Below are 16,131 nucleotides of genomic sequence, written 5' to 3'. Positions count from 1 at the left end.
TTTTCAATAGCTAAAGTATAAAATAATTAAGGCCCCTCCTCCACCTTGGGCCCTAGTAACTCATTCCCACTTTTCTCCCCTTTGTGACGCCCCTGGGCATGGTGATCAGTTTCATTTTCCATGAACAGTCAAGTCAAGTTGCTCTTACGTGGCCATTCTTATGTGAATGAGGTGACATGTCTGTGCATTTCCAGTCTGTTTGCTTAGCGCTTGTTAAACTGAATGCCCAAACTCGCTGAATCACTCAATATTACGGAACACCTTTGTTTTCCACCTAGATTTCCCCCCTTATTTTCATGCATAAATCTGGGCCTGACCAGGGCGGTGAATCTCTGCTATGCGAGGGAGCAGGAGACTCAGCTGCCTGAAAACTAGGGGTATTTACTCTAGCTGACTTTTGAATTTAACCATGTCTGTTTCCCGCATCATAGAGTCCTCCCCACCAGACTGCATGCTGGAGAAGTCCTTCTTCTGTCGTATCAGGTGGGTGATTGTGTCAGGCCATCTGCTCCTCGTACCTTCATGTAGTGTTTATTCACTGTCTCTTCCACTCTAAATGCCTTTCATTATTTTGTCTCATCCTGCTGCATGTGAAAGGCAACCCGATTCTTTTTCCAGGAGCGGCATATCCGGACATGCATACATACAGACACGTGCGCACACATACAAACACGCACTCACATAGCGTGCAGACTCAGACACGCCCACACAGACACTTGCACACACACACATTATTCTCTTCCACTTAAAGACCCCATGAAATCAAATTCAATGTTTAAGTTGTTTTTATCACATAATGTTGTGTGGTGAACCAGGTGAAACTCCTGTTTTTAGGGAGTCCCGTTGGTAACTGTAAACACCAAGACTTTGATCAGGTTGCTGATACAGTCCGTGTCTATAGTGTGTACAGAAATGGTGCGTACGTGTGTGCAAATTACCACATACAGAAAGGCTCTAGAGCAGATCACACTGGTTAATTCGCAAAAACAAAAAACAGGCTTTCCGGCTGTGTGCTAAGGCTGTTGACGCAAGTTTAGTAAACGTATCCGTAAACAAATGTTGTCCCGCCCTAGCTGTATGGTTTTACAGGAAGCAAATATTGTAGATATGCAGAATCTAATACCATCATGACTGCTAGCCAATTTTGCAACTGTCTGAATCTCTGCTCTTGTCTCCAGTGGCAGTAAGGACTGTGATGGAGAGCGGCACTACTATCCGTTCCGTATGACACCCTACCTGATGAAGCTCCAGGACGCAGGGCATGCTGAGGAACAGTTCTGCTGCCTCCTGCTGGCGGAGCGGGCTCACTCTGGTTATGAAGGTAAGCACTAAGCATCCCAACCTGCCTGGCTTGTACCACCACACACAGCAAACTCTGTGGGCTCTGTCGTACAGCTGGCAAAATATGGCATAAAGCACAGTGCATTTAACCCCACTAGTGAACCCAACTTGAGACTTCTAAAGTAATCCTGGTGTGCTGACCTGACCATCATGTAACTGAAATGGGTTAGGGTCAGTTCCTGCCTCGTGACCGTTGTTAAAAACATTCCTTTATGAAGAAGAACTGCTTTCTGTTTCCATTTCCAGCTCCAAGAATCCCACAAGACAAACGCATCTTCACCACCACGCACACTCCAAGTTGCCTGTTCCAGGATGTTGATGAGAGGTAAGACATACTGTAGTGTGAATGTCTTAGCCTTGACGTAGCCCTTGATATTTTGCACAGAGATCACAGACTTCCAAGGGGATGGTTCCAATTCACAAAATTACTTGCTCATTCACTTATTTGTTTTCTTTCTTTTCTGTTTTTATTGTTTTTGTTTGTTTATTCTATTCTGTTTCAGGGCTGTTCCACTCCTCGGCTATCTTCCCCAGGACCTCATTGGTACCCCGATCCTTGCGCACTTGCATCCCAGTGACCGACCGATCATGTTGGCCATTCACAGGAAGAGTGAGTCAAATGGGTGAACCAATGATGAAACAAAGAAAAGCTTAACCACATGGTGTAAGGGGCCAAAATGACGGACTGAAACCCTAACGGAAATAAGATTAACTCATAAATAGCACCGCTCACTTCACACTACTAGTAGGTGTGATTTTTTTTATTCTGGTGGACCTATGATGACATCTATCTACGCTGTGCATCTGCAGAGGAAATTGGCTTTCCATATAATTAAATAACAGTTTATTTCATGTCCCTCCCTAGTCCTTCAGTATGCCGGCCAGCCGTTTGACCACTCATCCATCCGGTTCTGTGCTCGGAATGGAGAGTACATCATCCTCAACACCAGCTGGTCCAGCTTCATCAACCCATGGAGTCGGAAAGTCTCCTTTATCATTGGGAGGCACAAAGTCTGCATGTGTGTATAACTCTTATCTTGATGCAATATGAGGTTATTATTACAGTGTGTCGTAGTTTTTCAAGCTACTCTTTCTCCGTATTGCAGTACATGCCTTATTCCTCTGGTTCATCTGGTGTGTGCACTCAAGGCTTGTGTGTGTACTTTTCCCAGGGGCCCATTAAACGAGGATGTTTTTGTGGCACCAGCCCTTGCCCCAGGCGAGACGAAGAGCACAGATTGTGACATTCAGGAGATCACAGAGCAGATACATAAGCTCCTGCTGCAGGTAAGAAGAGACAGAACACGAAAAAGAGGAAGCAAGGAAATATATGAGCACAGTACATAAATAGAAAGTGCAAAGTGTTCTATCCCTTAACCCATTTAGACCTAGAATTATTGAATGCTTTAACTATTGAAAAATAGCAGATATACAAGCTCACAGCGCGGCACCGAGTGCCGCGCTGCGAGCTTGTAGATCTGCTATTTTTTTAAAATCAAGATTTTTTTTGCAAGTCTTTGAATATATCTATTTAAAAGTGAATATTTGTAACTCAAATATTTGCTTCTGGGGGTCCCTGGAACAACATATTTTGAGATGGGAGTCCGTGGCCAAAATACCTGCAATTGAGAACCACTGATTTAGAGGAAGGATTTAGAAGTCGGGTCAATGATCGGGTCAAAGATATTCAAAGACTTGAACACATTTTCAAGTTTTTTCAAAAATAGCAGATCTACAAGCTCGCAGCGCGGCACTCGGTGCCGCGCTGTGAGCTTGTATATCTGCTATTTTTCAATGGTTACGGCATAAAATAGTGGTTAAAGTGGTTAAAATCTAACGCGACTCGGGCGCGTTCCAGCCAGGTATTTGAGAGTTAAGCTGTGACACCAGGATTCCGTTAGTTGGGCATATCCGAGCAAATTGTGGTCCAGCGAGAGCTCCTTTTCTCTGGGTGGCTCAAAGCCAGCAGCTGCACCCAGCAGGAGAGCTCACAGGCAGGAATAAGTGTGGGCTGCATTTATTAAAGTCCCTTTATCCAAAGCAATTTATAATGTATTTCACATTCTCACACCGATGGCAGAGAAAACCACGTAAGGCACCAACCTGCTCATCAAGTGCAGTTACGGGTATCAAACCGGGTCTCTGGCAGCTTTTTTGTCAATATTGTAGGCTACACAAACTGTGAGGATTCACTGCTGTACTCAGGTGTTTAGTTGAAGTAGGTCTATTCTAAATATTTGCTAGGGTATAACTCCCTGTGTGTGTGTGTGTGTGTGTGTGTGTGTGTGTGTGTGTGTGTGTGTGTGTGTGTGCGTGTGCGTGTGCGTGTGTGTGTGCGCGTGTGCGTGCCGTGCGTGTATGTGTGACCAGCCGGTTCATAACAGCAGCTCCAGTGGCTATGGTAGCCTCTGCAGCAATGACCACGTGGTGGCAGCGACCTCTTGTGGCGAGAGCACCAGCACTGGGGACAAGATGAGGCCACAGGATGAAGGAGAGATCAGCAATGTCAAACCAGTAGGTAGAACCATGTTTGGTTAAAGATTTTTGTTGGCAAAGCACAAATGACATACATTTGTCATTTTGACTAATTTGAACAGACTGCAAAACAAGAAACAAAAGGATTAAATACAAGCATAGAAATGAGAAGGTAAAAAGAAGACAGACCAGGACAAGTACAAGATCTTCATCATTCATAAAACAAAATATTGGAGGCATAATAAAAAATGGCAGGTACACCAAATCAAAAATATTCCATAATAGCTTGTGACATTAGAATCGGTAGAATCAAGCCATCCTGGCAAGGAATACTAACCACTCACTTGATGTTGTTAGCTTGATCTATTCTATGCTAGTTGCACCTTGAGCCCCGTCCTGCTCCTTCTGGGTAGGGCTGTCACGATATGACATTTTACATGACGATTAATAGTCACTAAAATAGTTGCGATTAATGATTTAATTGTGTTTTTGTCATTGACAATTACATTTCTATTTGGCTTTTAGGCTTTGAAGTTGCAAATGGCAGATATGTGTAATACATAACCTAAATACACAAAGAAATTATATATTTGACAACTTTTTGACCAAAAAATAAATAAATAAAACATTGATAGTGGAAATAGACGATCTATTCTACAAGGTCACAAATGTGAGCTTGTAGATCTGCTAGTTCCACTATTTCTGAAAATATATGAACATTTTTCAACATGGAAACGATTATGACAAAAATAATTGCGATTATGTCAAATAATTGCGATTAGACGATTATGTTGTGACAGGCCTACTTCTGGGGCTGTACGGGCTTAACTCCTTGCAGAGCAAGTCAGTGCAACGTCTCTGCAATTAAAACGGACACACTTATGGCACTGAGATGTAGTTGGCGCAGCCTCACCGTTCAAATGATTGTATTTTTGAATGAGAGATCTGTATCAAGGACTGTTCAAAAGCAGATACAACTGGTCGCTGATTCTCTCTATGTTAGATATGGGAGGTTCTGCTGACACTGGCATGTGTGTGTGTCTCTCTGTACCACAGCGCTCCTTCCAGGAACTCTGCAAAGACATTCAGCTCCAAAAGAGCCTGGAGCAGCAGGTCCACCTAGCACCGCACACGGCGCACAGCAAGAGGAGCAATGGCCCAGGCAGTAAGTCTAACCCAGTGGTTCTCAACCTTTTCAGACCACGACCCCCAAAATTATCATATTTTAACTGGGGACCCCCCCACCCTGACGAGCACAAGAGTTGAGGAATTACATTCTGTGTAACACGGTTCTATTGTGAAAATAGCAGATCTACATGTTCACAACCAATGTTCCCTCTAATTTTTTTTCGGTCTGAGCAAACACTCCAACCTTCTGAGCACAACTTGAGCAATGATGAGCAAATATGTCGAGTGCACGAGTGTATACTGCGTCAGTGCGTCAAGTCATGTCAAGTTATGGCTTATTCAAATTTAATTACAGAATAAGTAATAGCGGTTCGACTACTGTTAATAAACTGTAGGCTACTAGGACAGTTAAATTTAAAAAGACGGGGGAAAAAGGGTTTTATATCCATTATTATTCAGTATTAGGCCTACAGACTGATTTCCCCCCTTGGGATAATAAATCTATCTATCTTATATAGTATATACACATGTTGACAACATGTTGTGTAAATACAATACAATGGGCCTAAATATGAGTCAAAATAACAATACATTGACATATTGACATTGACACATCTAAAGAAGTGTCATTATTATGAATAAAATACAGTCCAAAAGCACTATGTGTAGCCTACCGTATGTGCCAAAGTGCCAATGTAAGCATGCATGCGAAAATTTGGTATAGGCCTACCATTTCACACTCAATTTAAATTAACACTGGCTTTTGACCTTGTAGATTGCTTTCCCAAAAATTAAATCATATAATATGACCTAAGCTAGCCCATAACCTTACAGAGAGGTGGACTCTCTCCCTAACCCTAACCCAATTTATATTTTTTATAAAATCAACAAGTTAATTTAACTCTGAGTGTGGGGTTCCATTTGTACACTCTGAGTTACATAAGAGTCCATTTGGTTCCTAACTTTTGCTGGGGACCCCTGGAACTACCTCAAGATCCCCGGGGGTCCCCAGACCCAATTTGGGACCAATGCATTACAGGACTGGAGTTATTTTTGTTACTGTAACTCGTGAAGGTGAGACGCCAAGCTCGTCAGCTCCAGAGAAACATTGCAGTTTATATAGTTCATACCTGGAAGCTGGATGGAGGAGTAGTGTGTACTGTAGGTCTAATCTCTGCTGTGCACAGGCGGGGATTTCTTTATGAAACTGCACATTAGCAACCATGGTCCTTGAGCTTCTGATACGCGAAGCAAAGCACATGCGTTTGTTTTGTTTTGGTAGCCTTCCCTACAGCCACGCTGTTGCTAACGTTAATGCTCACATAGAAGATGTAACTGAGAAAGTTTTATGACGGCAATAAAACAATTTAGTCCGAAGAAGTCTCTGTTTACCACACGTGCCTGCGTGCATGTGTGTGTGTGAGAGAGAGAGATAGAGAGAGAGAGAGGAGGGGGGAGGCGAGCGAGAATCGAGTCGAGTGACGGAGACAGAGCGAGAGCGAGAGGGGGGAGGCAGCCGAGGCACCGAAAGAGAGAGAGAGAGAGAGAGAGAGAGAGAGAGAGAGAGAGAGAGAGAGAGAGAAAGAGAGAGAGAGAGAGGGAGAGAGAGACCTAGCGCTGCCTATGTTAAGCATTGACGGCAGACAGAGTCTGAGTACACAAAATAATCAACTGCTGCGTTTCACAAATCTATTGGTGTTAATCTGCCGTGCGCTACGAAGATTTGTCGTGCGCGACAGCGTCCTGAGTTGTGCGCGGGCGCGCATGCGCGCAGCTTAGAGGGAACATTGCTCACAACGCCTCGCAACACGACATAAGTTTATAAGTTTGCCTTTTTCCATCGAACAGGGTCATGTCCCCCAGGACTTCAAACTAGCAAAAGTAACCCCCCTGCACAAAAAAGGTAGCAAACTAGACCCTGGAAACTACCGCCCCGTTTCCATTCTTAGCTCCATATCCAAAGTCATGGAGAAAATAGTCTACGAACAGATTGCAAGATATCTCGAGGAGAATAATCTGATTTACGAGTTCCAATCTGGATTCAGAAAATCCCATTCCACTGACACATGCCTTCTCTATTTGACTGACCAAATCAAACGCGAAGCGGATCAGGGCAAATACAGCGGCATGGTCATGATGGACCTCCAGAAGGCATTTGACACCGTGGATCATGCTATTCTGATTGAGAAACTAAAAGCCATCGGTCTTGACAGCGCAGCAGTGAGCTGGATGCAATCTTACCTGGTGGGGAGGGAACAGGTGGTGGAGATTAACGGTACCCTGTCCCCCCCCTCCCAGTAAGCTGTGGTGTTCCTCAAGGTAGCATACTGGGACCTCTGTTGTTCCTAATATACGTGAACGACATGGCATCTGCTTGCGACTGCAACCTGTTCCTGTTCGCGGATGACTCGGCTCTCTAGTCTCGGGCAAGGACCACTTGCAGGTTGAAAAGACACTTAACTCTGAACTGAGTAAGATCTGCACATGGCTTAACGACAACAAATTATCAATTCACCTGGGAAAAACTGAGTCCATCCTCTTTGGATCAAATCATAACCTCAAAAAGGTAGATAACTTCACAATCAAAGTGGGTGACAAGGTCATAACACGAAAAAACGAAATCTCTTACTTAGGATGTATCCTTGAAGCTAATCTTTCCAGCGAAAAGATGACTTCTAAAGTAAAAAAAAAAGAAAATCAACCAACGAACTCGTTTCCTACAGAGGATCGCCCCAATGGTCAACTTCAACACACTGAAGACCATAGCTGGTGCAATAATCCAGCCCCTCTTTGACTACGGAGTCCACGTATGGTATCGTGACGCCCCACAAGCCCTAAAAACTAAACTCCAAACAGCCCAAAATAAACTAATTAGGGTCCTGCTTAACCTTCCCTATCAGATTCACCTCACCGCTACTCACCAGTTAAGAGTGGGGTGGCTCAGAGTAGATGACAGAGTACAGCAACTTGCAATGGGCCTGGTGTACAAGATACACTACACCACTATGATACCCAAGTACCTGTCAAAATACTTTATAAACGTTAAGGATGTCCATAATTACAACACCAGAGGCAGTGCCACAGATCACGTTCAACCCAGAGTCAACTCAAAGAAAGGGTCAAACTCGTTCTTCTGCTATACCACAAAAATGTGGAATGCCTTACCGAAGGCCATAAAGGAGTGTGGATCACTAGCATCCTTTAAAATTGCCCTGAAAAACCACTTACAGGCAGCAGCTGTTCGCAACTGGTAAAAACCTAGCCCAACCCTACCCTCCCCTGCCCCTTCCTTGTATATACTTACTGTTTGTTTAGACTTACTGTTTTCTTTTTTTCTTTTTCCTTTTCTTTACATATCTACTGCATAGTACTGTGTTCTATTTGTCTGTCATTCAATGTTATATGAGATACTTAAATGGTTTCCTGTTGAAATAAGCTTAGTCTTTTCATGGATCTCCTTTTAGTAGACCTTGTACCAGTGAACTGTACCGTCATGAAACTGTACATTTTCCTATGCAAACTTCTAATAAAGCCTTCAATCAATCAATCAAAAAAAATGCCTTAACTCTTTGCCTCTCCCCAGCAGGGTCACTCCAGAAGAGCTCAGCTGTGGTGAGGCCCAAGCACTGGGCCTCCTCTCTCAGCTGGAGGGAGACAGGGGCCACAATGGAGCAGAGCAGGGCCTTGGCCTTCAACGACCAAACTGTCTACTCCTACCAGCAGATCAACTGTCTGGACAGTGTTACTAGGTAAATAGTATTGGACTTTTTTTGTGTGACTTTTTTTTTGCATTTGAGCTTTTTACACATACTCAGGCGTTAATTTATTCTGGTCCTGCCACACTGCATCAGTATCCTGCTGTATTGCTGCAGGATTTTCAGAACATCTCCTCATCAGGAATGGGTGCAGCCTTGCAGCGGTGCTGTCGCAAACATGTGATCTTCTCTGATGTGCTGTTATGTCTGTTCTCATTATGTCCATATGATTGATAGTGAAAGAACTTGACTTAAGGGCTGAAGGAAGCAACTTGGAAAGGGCAACGAGACAAAAAAGCATGCATAGAAATAGAACAGAACGTGTGCCATTGTTTTAGGTACCTGGAGAGCTGCAATGTACCCCTCGCCATGAAGAGGAAGTTCTCCTCCAACTCAGACCAATACAAGCAGAAGGGAAGCAATGCCATGAAGGGATCCGTGGGTAGGTCCTTCTGCAGGAATTATAATATCATTAAGCCCGAACACAAATCTGTGTCACTTTAGATTTGAACCACTTTAACCATCATTTTATGCTTTAACTAAAATAGCAGATATACAAGCTCACAGGCGAGTTTGTAGATCTGCTATTTTTGAAAAACGTGACAATGTGTGCACGTCTTTGAATATTTTGACCCGATTCTATAAGTGTCTTCTAAATCCTTCAAAGGTTTTTTGAAATACCTATGTTTCTATGTCAGTGGTGCTCAAACTTTTTCATGTGAAGGACCCCCAAAATTATATATATTTGGCCACGGACCCCCAGCTCAAAATATGTTGTTGCATGGACCCCAGAAGCTAAATTTGAGTTACAAAATGTCCGCTTAAAAAATACATATATTCAAAGATTTGCACACATTTTCACGAAAAATAGCAGATCTACAAGCTCGCAGTGCGGCACTCGGTGCCACGCTGTGAGCTTGTATATCTGCTATTTTTCAATAGTTAAAGCATTAAATAATTCTAGGCCTAAATGGATTAAAAGATAGCAAACTCTGTGAAACTGTCCATGGCAACAGATTGTGATTGCAAAAGCTCTTGCTCAAAATAGTTTGTCATATTCCCCTGGAAATCTCTGTCTGTCTGTCTGTCTGTCTGTCTCTCTCTCTGTCTTTCTCTTTCTATCTCTCTCTCTCTCTCTTCTCTGTGGCAGAGCCTGTTTTGGACGAGGCAAACAAAAAACGGCGTGACATGGCCACAGCAGTGGTGGGCACCTCCCTGCCTCTGCCTGTATCCAGTAAACCAGAGAGTGTGGTGTCAATAACCAGCCAATGTAGCTACAGTAGCACCATTGTGCACATAGGAGACAAGAAACCCAGACTGGAGTCAGGTTAGCGCTTGTGTTTATAGATGACTGTGAGCATGTACCCTAACCGTATGTACTGCTGTAAACACTGTAAAGTTGTATGTTACTTTTAGGAAATTTAAAAAGGAAACTGTGTTCCAATGGATACAATTTAGTTATTATTTAGTCACAAGCTCTGGTTAGTACTTTTTTTTTTTTTTTTCTTTTTTCTTTTTTTTATTCAGTGCAAACATTCAGTCCAACATAATGATACATAACACTTTCCCAGTGCACTTTTTTTTCTTCCAAGCTGCCGACAGACAGGCCACAAAACACAGAACAAAGCAAAACAAACAATAACTCGACTTACTAAGTAAACAAAAAACAAAGAACAAACCAGAAACTGACAAACCAAGAAAAGAAAAAGAAAAGAACTACTGAGAAAAAAAATAATAATATTATAAATAAATAACCATAAAAGGGGGGGGGGGGGGTGGACTCAGTGCATACCAGCTCAACTATACTGTATTTATGGGTATAGATGCAAAATAATCCATGTGAGGTTGCCAAACCTGCCAAAAGTCCTGCTGTTTGTTTTTGATATTATAATAAATTTTGTCCAGAGGGGTGTAGCTGGATAGTTCATTTAGCCAATGTGAAACTGTGAAAGGGATAGATGACTTCCAGTGTATAGTGATGCAAGCTAAGTCCATGTATTGCTTTTGGTGTCTGTTCCCACCGTCCTCTCTGCCAGTGCCGAAAAGGCACAGGCGAGGGGAGTAGGGGACAGAAATCCCCAAGCAGGACGAGACAGCATCCAAAACTGTGTGCCAAAAAGATGACACAACGCTGCATGTCCAGAACATATGAAAGAAAGTCCCCCTCTGTTTCTTACACCTCCAGCAGAGGAAAGACATCTCACTATTCATCTTATGCAGCTTCTCTGGTGTATAATAAACTCTATGTATAGTTTGGAATTGGGATAACTTATGACGGAGGTTATAAGAGCAGGTACGTAGTTAGTACGTTAGTACTTTTCATTGGTTAAATATTTGCAAAACCCATAGACAGACTTAACCACTTTCCACCTGGCGTCCCTATTTCTGTCATGTCAAAAATAGCAGACTAATGGCCTGTCCATACTTTCTCCAAAACCGAACTGGAAAGGTCCAGTTCAACTACAATATTATATAATGTACTTGTGTGATGCTCATTGTGTGTGAATCTCATTGGCTTCAGTTTAATTCTACTCCACTCTGTTTTCCATACAGAGATCGTCAAGGATGTGTCTGGAGTAGGGGAGACAACAGAGGGCAACCAGACCCCTGGGCCTCCCCTCAGGGCTGTTTCACCTCCCATCCAGGAGAGGGAGCCCTATAAGAAACTAGGGTTGACCAAGCAAGTTCTGGCAGCTCATACTCAGAAGGAGGAACAGGCCTTCCTGTACCGCTTCAGAGAGATTAGAGGAGTCAGGGCCTTCGAAGCCGACTGCTCTCAGTACCTGGAGCGACACAGGGGACCCATGCCAAGTAATGGTAATGACCACGCCACAGCCCTGCTGTCTCCACACTCACACATGTCGGATAGGACAGTTAACCCCTTACACTCCACATACTTCGTTGACCACAGTCCCCCATATGGCACTGTACCTCCTTTTTCCCCACTCTACACCAAATCTACAGCCAATCTACAAGCTCACAATGTGTCGGTTTGTGATGCGTTGTGTGCTCGTAGATACGCTATTTTCGCCAAATGCTCCTCTATTACGACATGCATGTGGTTAATTGATTTTAGTTTGCTAAATTAACCCGATCCTCTCATCCCAATAGCTGTGCCTGCTGCAAGGTCTCTCAAACGCAGTGCAGAGCCCATCACCCACCGTGGCGCCCGCAACAAGAAGACCAAGTCTAAACGCGTGAAACACACAGAGTCGTCAGACAGCACGGTGTCCCACCACAGACGGCAGCAGCGCCGGCCTCCGCTTATCAACCAGGGCCTCAACCAGACTTCCTGGTCTGCCTCCGACACATCCCAGTCCACCATCCCCATGGCCTTTCCTACTGTTATGCCAGGATATCCTCTCCAGGTGTATTCCAGAGAAAACACTTTGACACCCTGTCTAGACCCCTCGTTAACGGCCCTCGGACACAGCCAGTGCAGCCAGGTCCCTGCTAGTACCCCAGCCATTCCCCACGCTCCCTACACGGCATCCATGGTGACCCCTGTCATGGCCCTTGTGCTGCCTAACTATGTGTTTCCTCAAGTGGGCAATGGACCTCCACCACCACCTCCACCTCCACAACAGCCTTTTTACCAGCTAGAGGCTGGTGGCTTCCCCATGCCCCAGCCCTTTCATCAGACTGTCTTCCCAGGCCAGGGCCCCTTCCCAGGTCAGCCTGCCCCCACAGACCAGTGTAGTCCTCAGAATCCCCTCGATCCTCAGGCTTGGTGCCTGTCCCCGTTGTTGTCCTTTCCTTCGGAATTGCCTGTGGCCCACGCAGAGGGCTTGTCTGGCTCTTCTACGCCACGGTCTGGGGTTGGGGTCCAGTCCAGCTGCAGCTCTCCACTGCAGCTCAACCTGTTGCAGCTGGAGGACAGTCAGAGGACCATGGAGAGACAGGACAGCATGGTGCTCTCTACTGGAGAGCAAGGGAACAACACCGCGGAGAGGGAGAAAGTTCCAAGCGGCAGCCAGGCCATGGGGAAGGAACCGCAACAGGTACATTTACATAACCTGCTTCTGTGAGCATTTGTCTTGGGATAAAGTGTACTGTAGGCTGAGATGTTAGGACTAAGAGGATTGCATGAGGAAGCCGAAAAGACATGGGGGACATGACTGTGAAAATCCCAGTAGATCAGTGGTTTCTTATACGTACAGTACTACTCAAACCAGATGCTAACAACCAGTTTTCATTGTCTTTTAGATCACTTTTCTTCCCCATTCTGATGCACGGTTTGAACTGCAGCAGACCGTCTTGACCATGTCTATAGGCCTAAATGCATTGATTTGCTGATATATGTTTGGCAGGCAGGGACGTGCTGGCCATTGGCCAACAGCAGATCTACAACACACAACGCCTCGCGGTGCGAGGCGTTGTGTGCTTGTAGATCTGCTGTTTTCACTAGTTTAAATCATTTTTAAAATGGTTTTGGACATACAAGGTTTCCACCCGACAATGACGGAATATGTAATTAGCCCACTGGCTTGTCACTTGTCATGATCTGAAATGGCAAATCTTTGAGTAGCAGCAGCGCTCTAGAGAGATCTCTCTCTATAGCGCGCAATGAGGGCCTCTCCAACTCTTTTTCCCGGGCTGAATCAGGCATGGCCCTGTTGGCAGGTTTGACATTTGCGTTAATTTACAGTTGGAGAGGTGTGTCTAATTAAGTGGCCGGTGATATGGAACTGCACTGAAGTGTACAGTGTGACACATACAGTATGTTTTCATGGGGTTACTGGTGTGTTGGGGAATCAGTGAAACGAAACATTCATTTGAGTCTAAAGAGATGAAGTCACCATTCAGCATGCGCACAGTAATCTAGTTTGTCTGGAGCAGGCAGAGTGAATCTGTTGTGACTGATTCAGTGCAGTCGGAGGTTGTGTTTACAAGCCTCATCATGAATTCCTCTTTTACAGGGGAGCTCACTCGGCGATGGGAACAACAGCGATGTCAACTCGTCCTCTTCCTCGATGTTGGACATACTTCTCCACACAGACTCTCGTTCAGGCACTGGCTCGGCCACCTCAGGTTCCATGGGCTCTGGTGGACACTCTGCCAGTGGACACTCTGCTAGTGGAGCCTCCAGCAACGGAAAAGGTCTTTTGACTTCTCTGATGTTTACAAATTGACATAATATATACCTGTAAATACTCATCCTGTATGAACAAATAGTCCATTGTTCTGTTTGTAATGCATGCCGATCCGAAAGGCTCATACAGAATGGTTCAATGTGAATTTGTGTACCTTTACACCCCTAAAATTCATGTATGGGATAGTATAGTATACTGCATTCTTAAAGACCCACATACTGTACAGGTTTTTGATGGCTTGGCCGAGTCTGCAATTGTCTTGTAGGTGCAAACAACACAGATATCAGCACTTTTTGAGACGGATTGTAAACAGTGTTGGATTTTTCTGTCCTAGCGCAAATGTATGGTTAATTTCTGTTGTGCAGGGGACTTGAATCAACTGGTATCTTATGCAAAATTAAGACAGGGGTTCCTAATAGTCATTTTAAAGCTCCTGAGTCACAAAAAAAACTAAATCCATGGAAGAAGCACCTTTGTTTGCACCTCCAACACACTCAGCCCTTTTAGAAATCTCAGCCCCTGCCTCCCTAACATTCTCTGCACGTCCCCCAGGAAGCAACGGCAGCAGTAACTACTTTGGCAGTGTGGACTCATCCCAGAACAGCCAGAAGGTGGAAGGTCATTTAAGCAGCAAGGAGAGAAAGCCCACAGAGGAGGTAGATCAGAGTGAAGACATAATCAAGGATGAACTGCAGGACCCACTGTGGGCCCTCACAGCCAGCACAGACCACACGCTCATGATGACCTATCAGCTGCCCTCACAGTGAGTAGGAGGAGACGGGTGAGAGCAGTAGTGTACAGTGTACTTTCCCAAACAGTGGGTCGGGACCCATTTGTTAGGCCACAGACCAATTTGTATGGATCACGACGATTTGTTCCCCCTACATTTAAAAAAATATATAAACAAACAAACAAACACATCTGAAAAATTCCATAAATAATAAAATAATAATAATCAAGAATTAGTGAAAATAGCCGATCTACTAGCACACAACGTGGCGCGACACGTTGTGCGCTTGTAGATATTTTCTCTAGTTTGGGTCCCAGGCAAACATCTAATTGCGACCGGCAAGTCGCAAGTTACTATGAAAAGCTCCACCGGCTGTCAGTCTGTCTGTCCGCCACGTCACACTTTTGCCCTACTCATATCTCCGCCACCGTTGCCCCTATCCATGCCAAACTTTGCACACACACTCCTTGGCTGCCAAACCACCCCTCATTTCGCACATGGCCCTCTTCTAGCGCCACCATATGAGGCCGATTCTTGCAAAACCCATTTTTGGACACTGCTCCTACAAATTTTGCCCTAAAATCACACAAAGCGGTACACAGTATCTCTAAAGCCATGTCATCAACATGGATCTGTCCCATTTCCCATATTCCCTCCTGATTGACTACGATTGCCTTCTAAAGTTTGTGTATGCGACCTGACAGTCGCTTATCTCCCGATTAGGGAGTCTTACTGGTCTCTCTTTCAGGCCTCAACCTGAAAAGTTTGGGAACCACTGGTGTACAGTCCTTGGTCAGATTTATCTTTCATCCAGGTTGGATTATGTTTAACCTAGAATGTTGAACAGGCGTAAGAACACAAAAGGAAATGTTTTCTCAGTTCCTTCATGGTGGAAACGGAACAATAAGCTTTCAAACTGAACATGTAGAACCTATTATTGTACTAGAAACATGATAATGGGACGCAAAGTAGGCTACACCGATATTAACCACTTAAAATGTTTATACTTTCAAAAAGCTAAAATAGCTGATCTACACGCTCACAACGCATTGCGTTATGACACGTGAGCTAATACATTTTCTTTTTACATTACTTTGTCACAGTGAAGAGAGAGACGGGAGGAAAGACAGAGCAAATGGTCCGGCCAGCTGGGAGCTTTCTGCGCCAATGTGCCCTATGCGCCTGCTATTTTTGCAGAATGTTTGCCTGTTATGAGGGACTGTCAGGAGATTACAGGCAGGACCCAAACGCAGGAAGATGCACTTAATGTTTGGAGTGGAAAACCACGTTTAATACTCCAGCTTGGCAGAGTATAGTGTAGTGTAAACAGATATGGGACTCCATTAAAACCAGGTGTTTAGCCCGTCATCCTGCATGACACACAAGGTTGTGTGCCTGATGCCACATTCTTGTCGCTTTGGGTCATCTTGTCAAGCTCAGCTATGCTGCTACATTGGATGTTGAGGTTTTTGAACCAAAAATATGTTTCTTGTCAATATTTAAGTACTATGTGCAATTTCGAAATTGACTATAACCAATTCCAACCCTATCAGTTTGCAAATAGAACTAGTCAAAGGTGGACTAGTCGACGTACAAGGCCATTGGCTGC

The 16,131-nt window shown here is 44.4% G+C and overlaps 1 protein-coding gene across 6 annotated transcripts in view; it reads left to right on the top strand.

The window, feature by feature from the left end:
• Positions 1-16,131, top strand: part of per2 (period circadian clock 2) — a 43,531-nt gene that overhangs the window by 24,960 nt on the left and 2,440 nt on the right. For 5 of the 6 annotated variants that reach the window (XM_080726329.1, XM_080726330.1, XM_080726327.1 and 2 more), the window contains 15 exons: positions 432-483; positions 1,179-1,321; positions 1,588-1,666; positions 1,845-1,951; positions 2,207-2,360; positions 2,514-2,628; positions 3,712-3,855; positions 4,873-4,981; positions 8,528-8,693; positions 9,038-9,141; positions 9,850-10,026; positions 11,253-11,516; positions 11,811-12,700; positions 13,619-13,799; positions 14,345-14,555. In XM_080726329.1, the coding sequence (XP_080582455.1) occupies positions 432-483; positions 1,179-1,321; positions 1,588-1,666; positions 1,845-1,951; positions 2,207-2,360; positions 2,514-2,628; positions 3,712-3,855; positions 4,873-4,981; positions 8,528-8,693; positions 9,038-9,141; positions 9,850-10,026; positions 11,253-11,516; positions 11,811-12,700; positions 13,619-13,799; positions 14,345-14,555 (2,896 nt within the window). The remainder of the gene's footprint in view (positions 1-431; positions 484-1,178; positions 1,322-1,587; positions 1,667-1,844; positions 1,952-2,206; positions 2,361-2,513; positions 2,629-3,711; positions 3,856-4,872; positions 4,982-8,527; positions 8,694-9,037; positions 9,142-9,849; positions 10,027-11,252; positions 11,517-11,810; positions 12,701-13,618; positions 13,800-14,344; positions 14,556-16,131) is intronic. The other variant, XM_080726331.1, reaches the window with a different exon arrangement.

This window comes from Nannobrachium achirus (assembly GCF_963921795.1).
Source record: "Nannobrachium achirus genome assembly, chromosome: 5".
NCBI classification, from domain to species: Eukaryota; Metazoa; Chordata; class Actinopteri; order Myctophiformes; family Myctophidae; genus Nannobrachium; species Nannobrachium achirus.
Note: the sequence above shows the minus strand (reverse complement) of the source record. Positions and strands in the feature narration are given on the sequence as shown.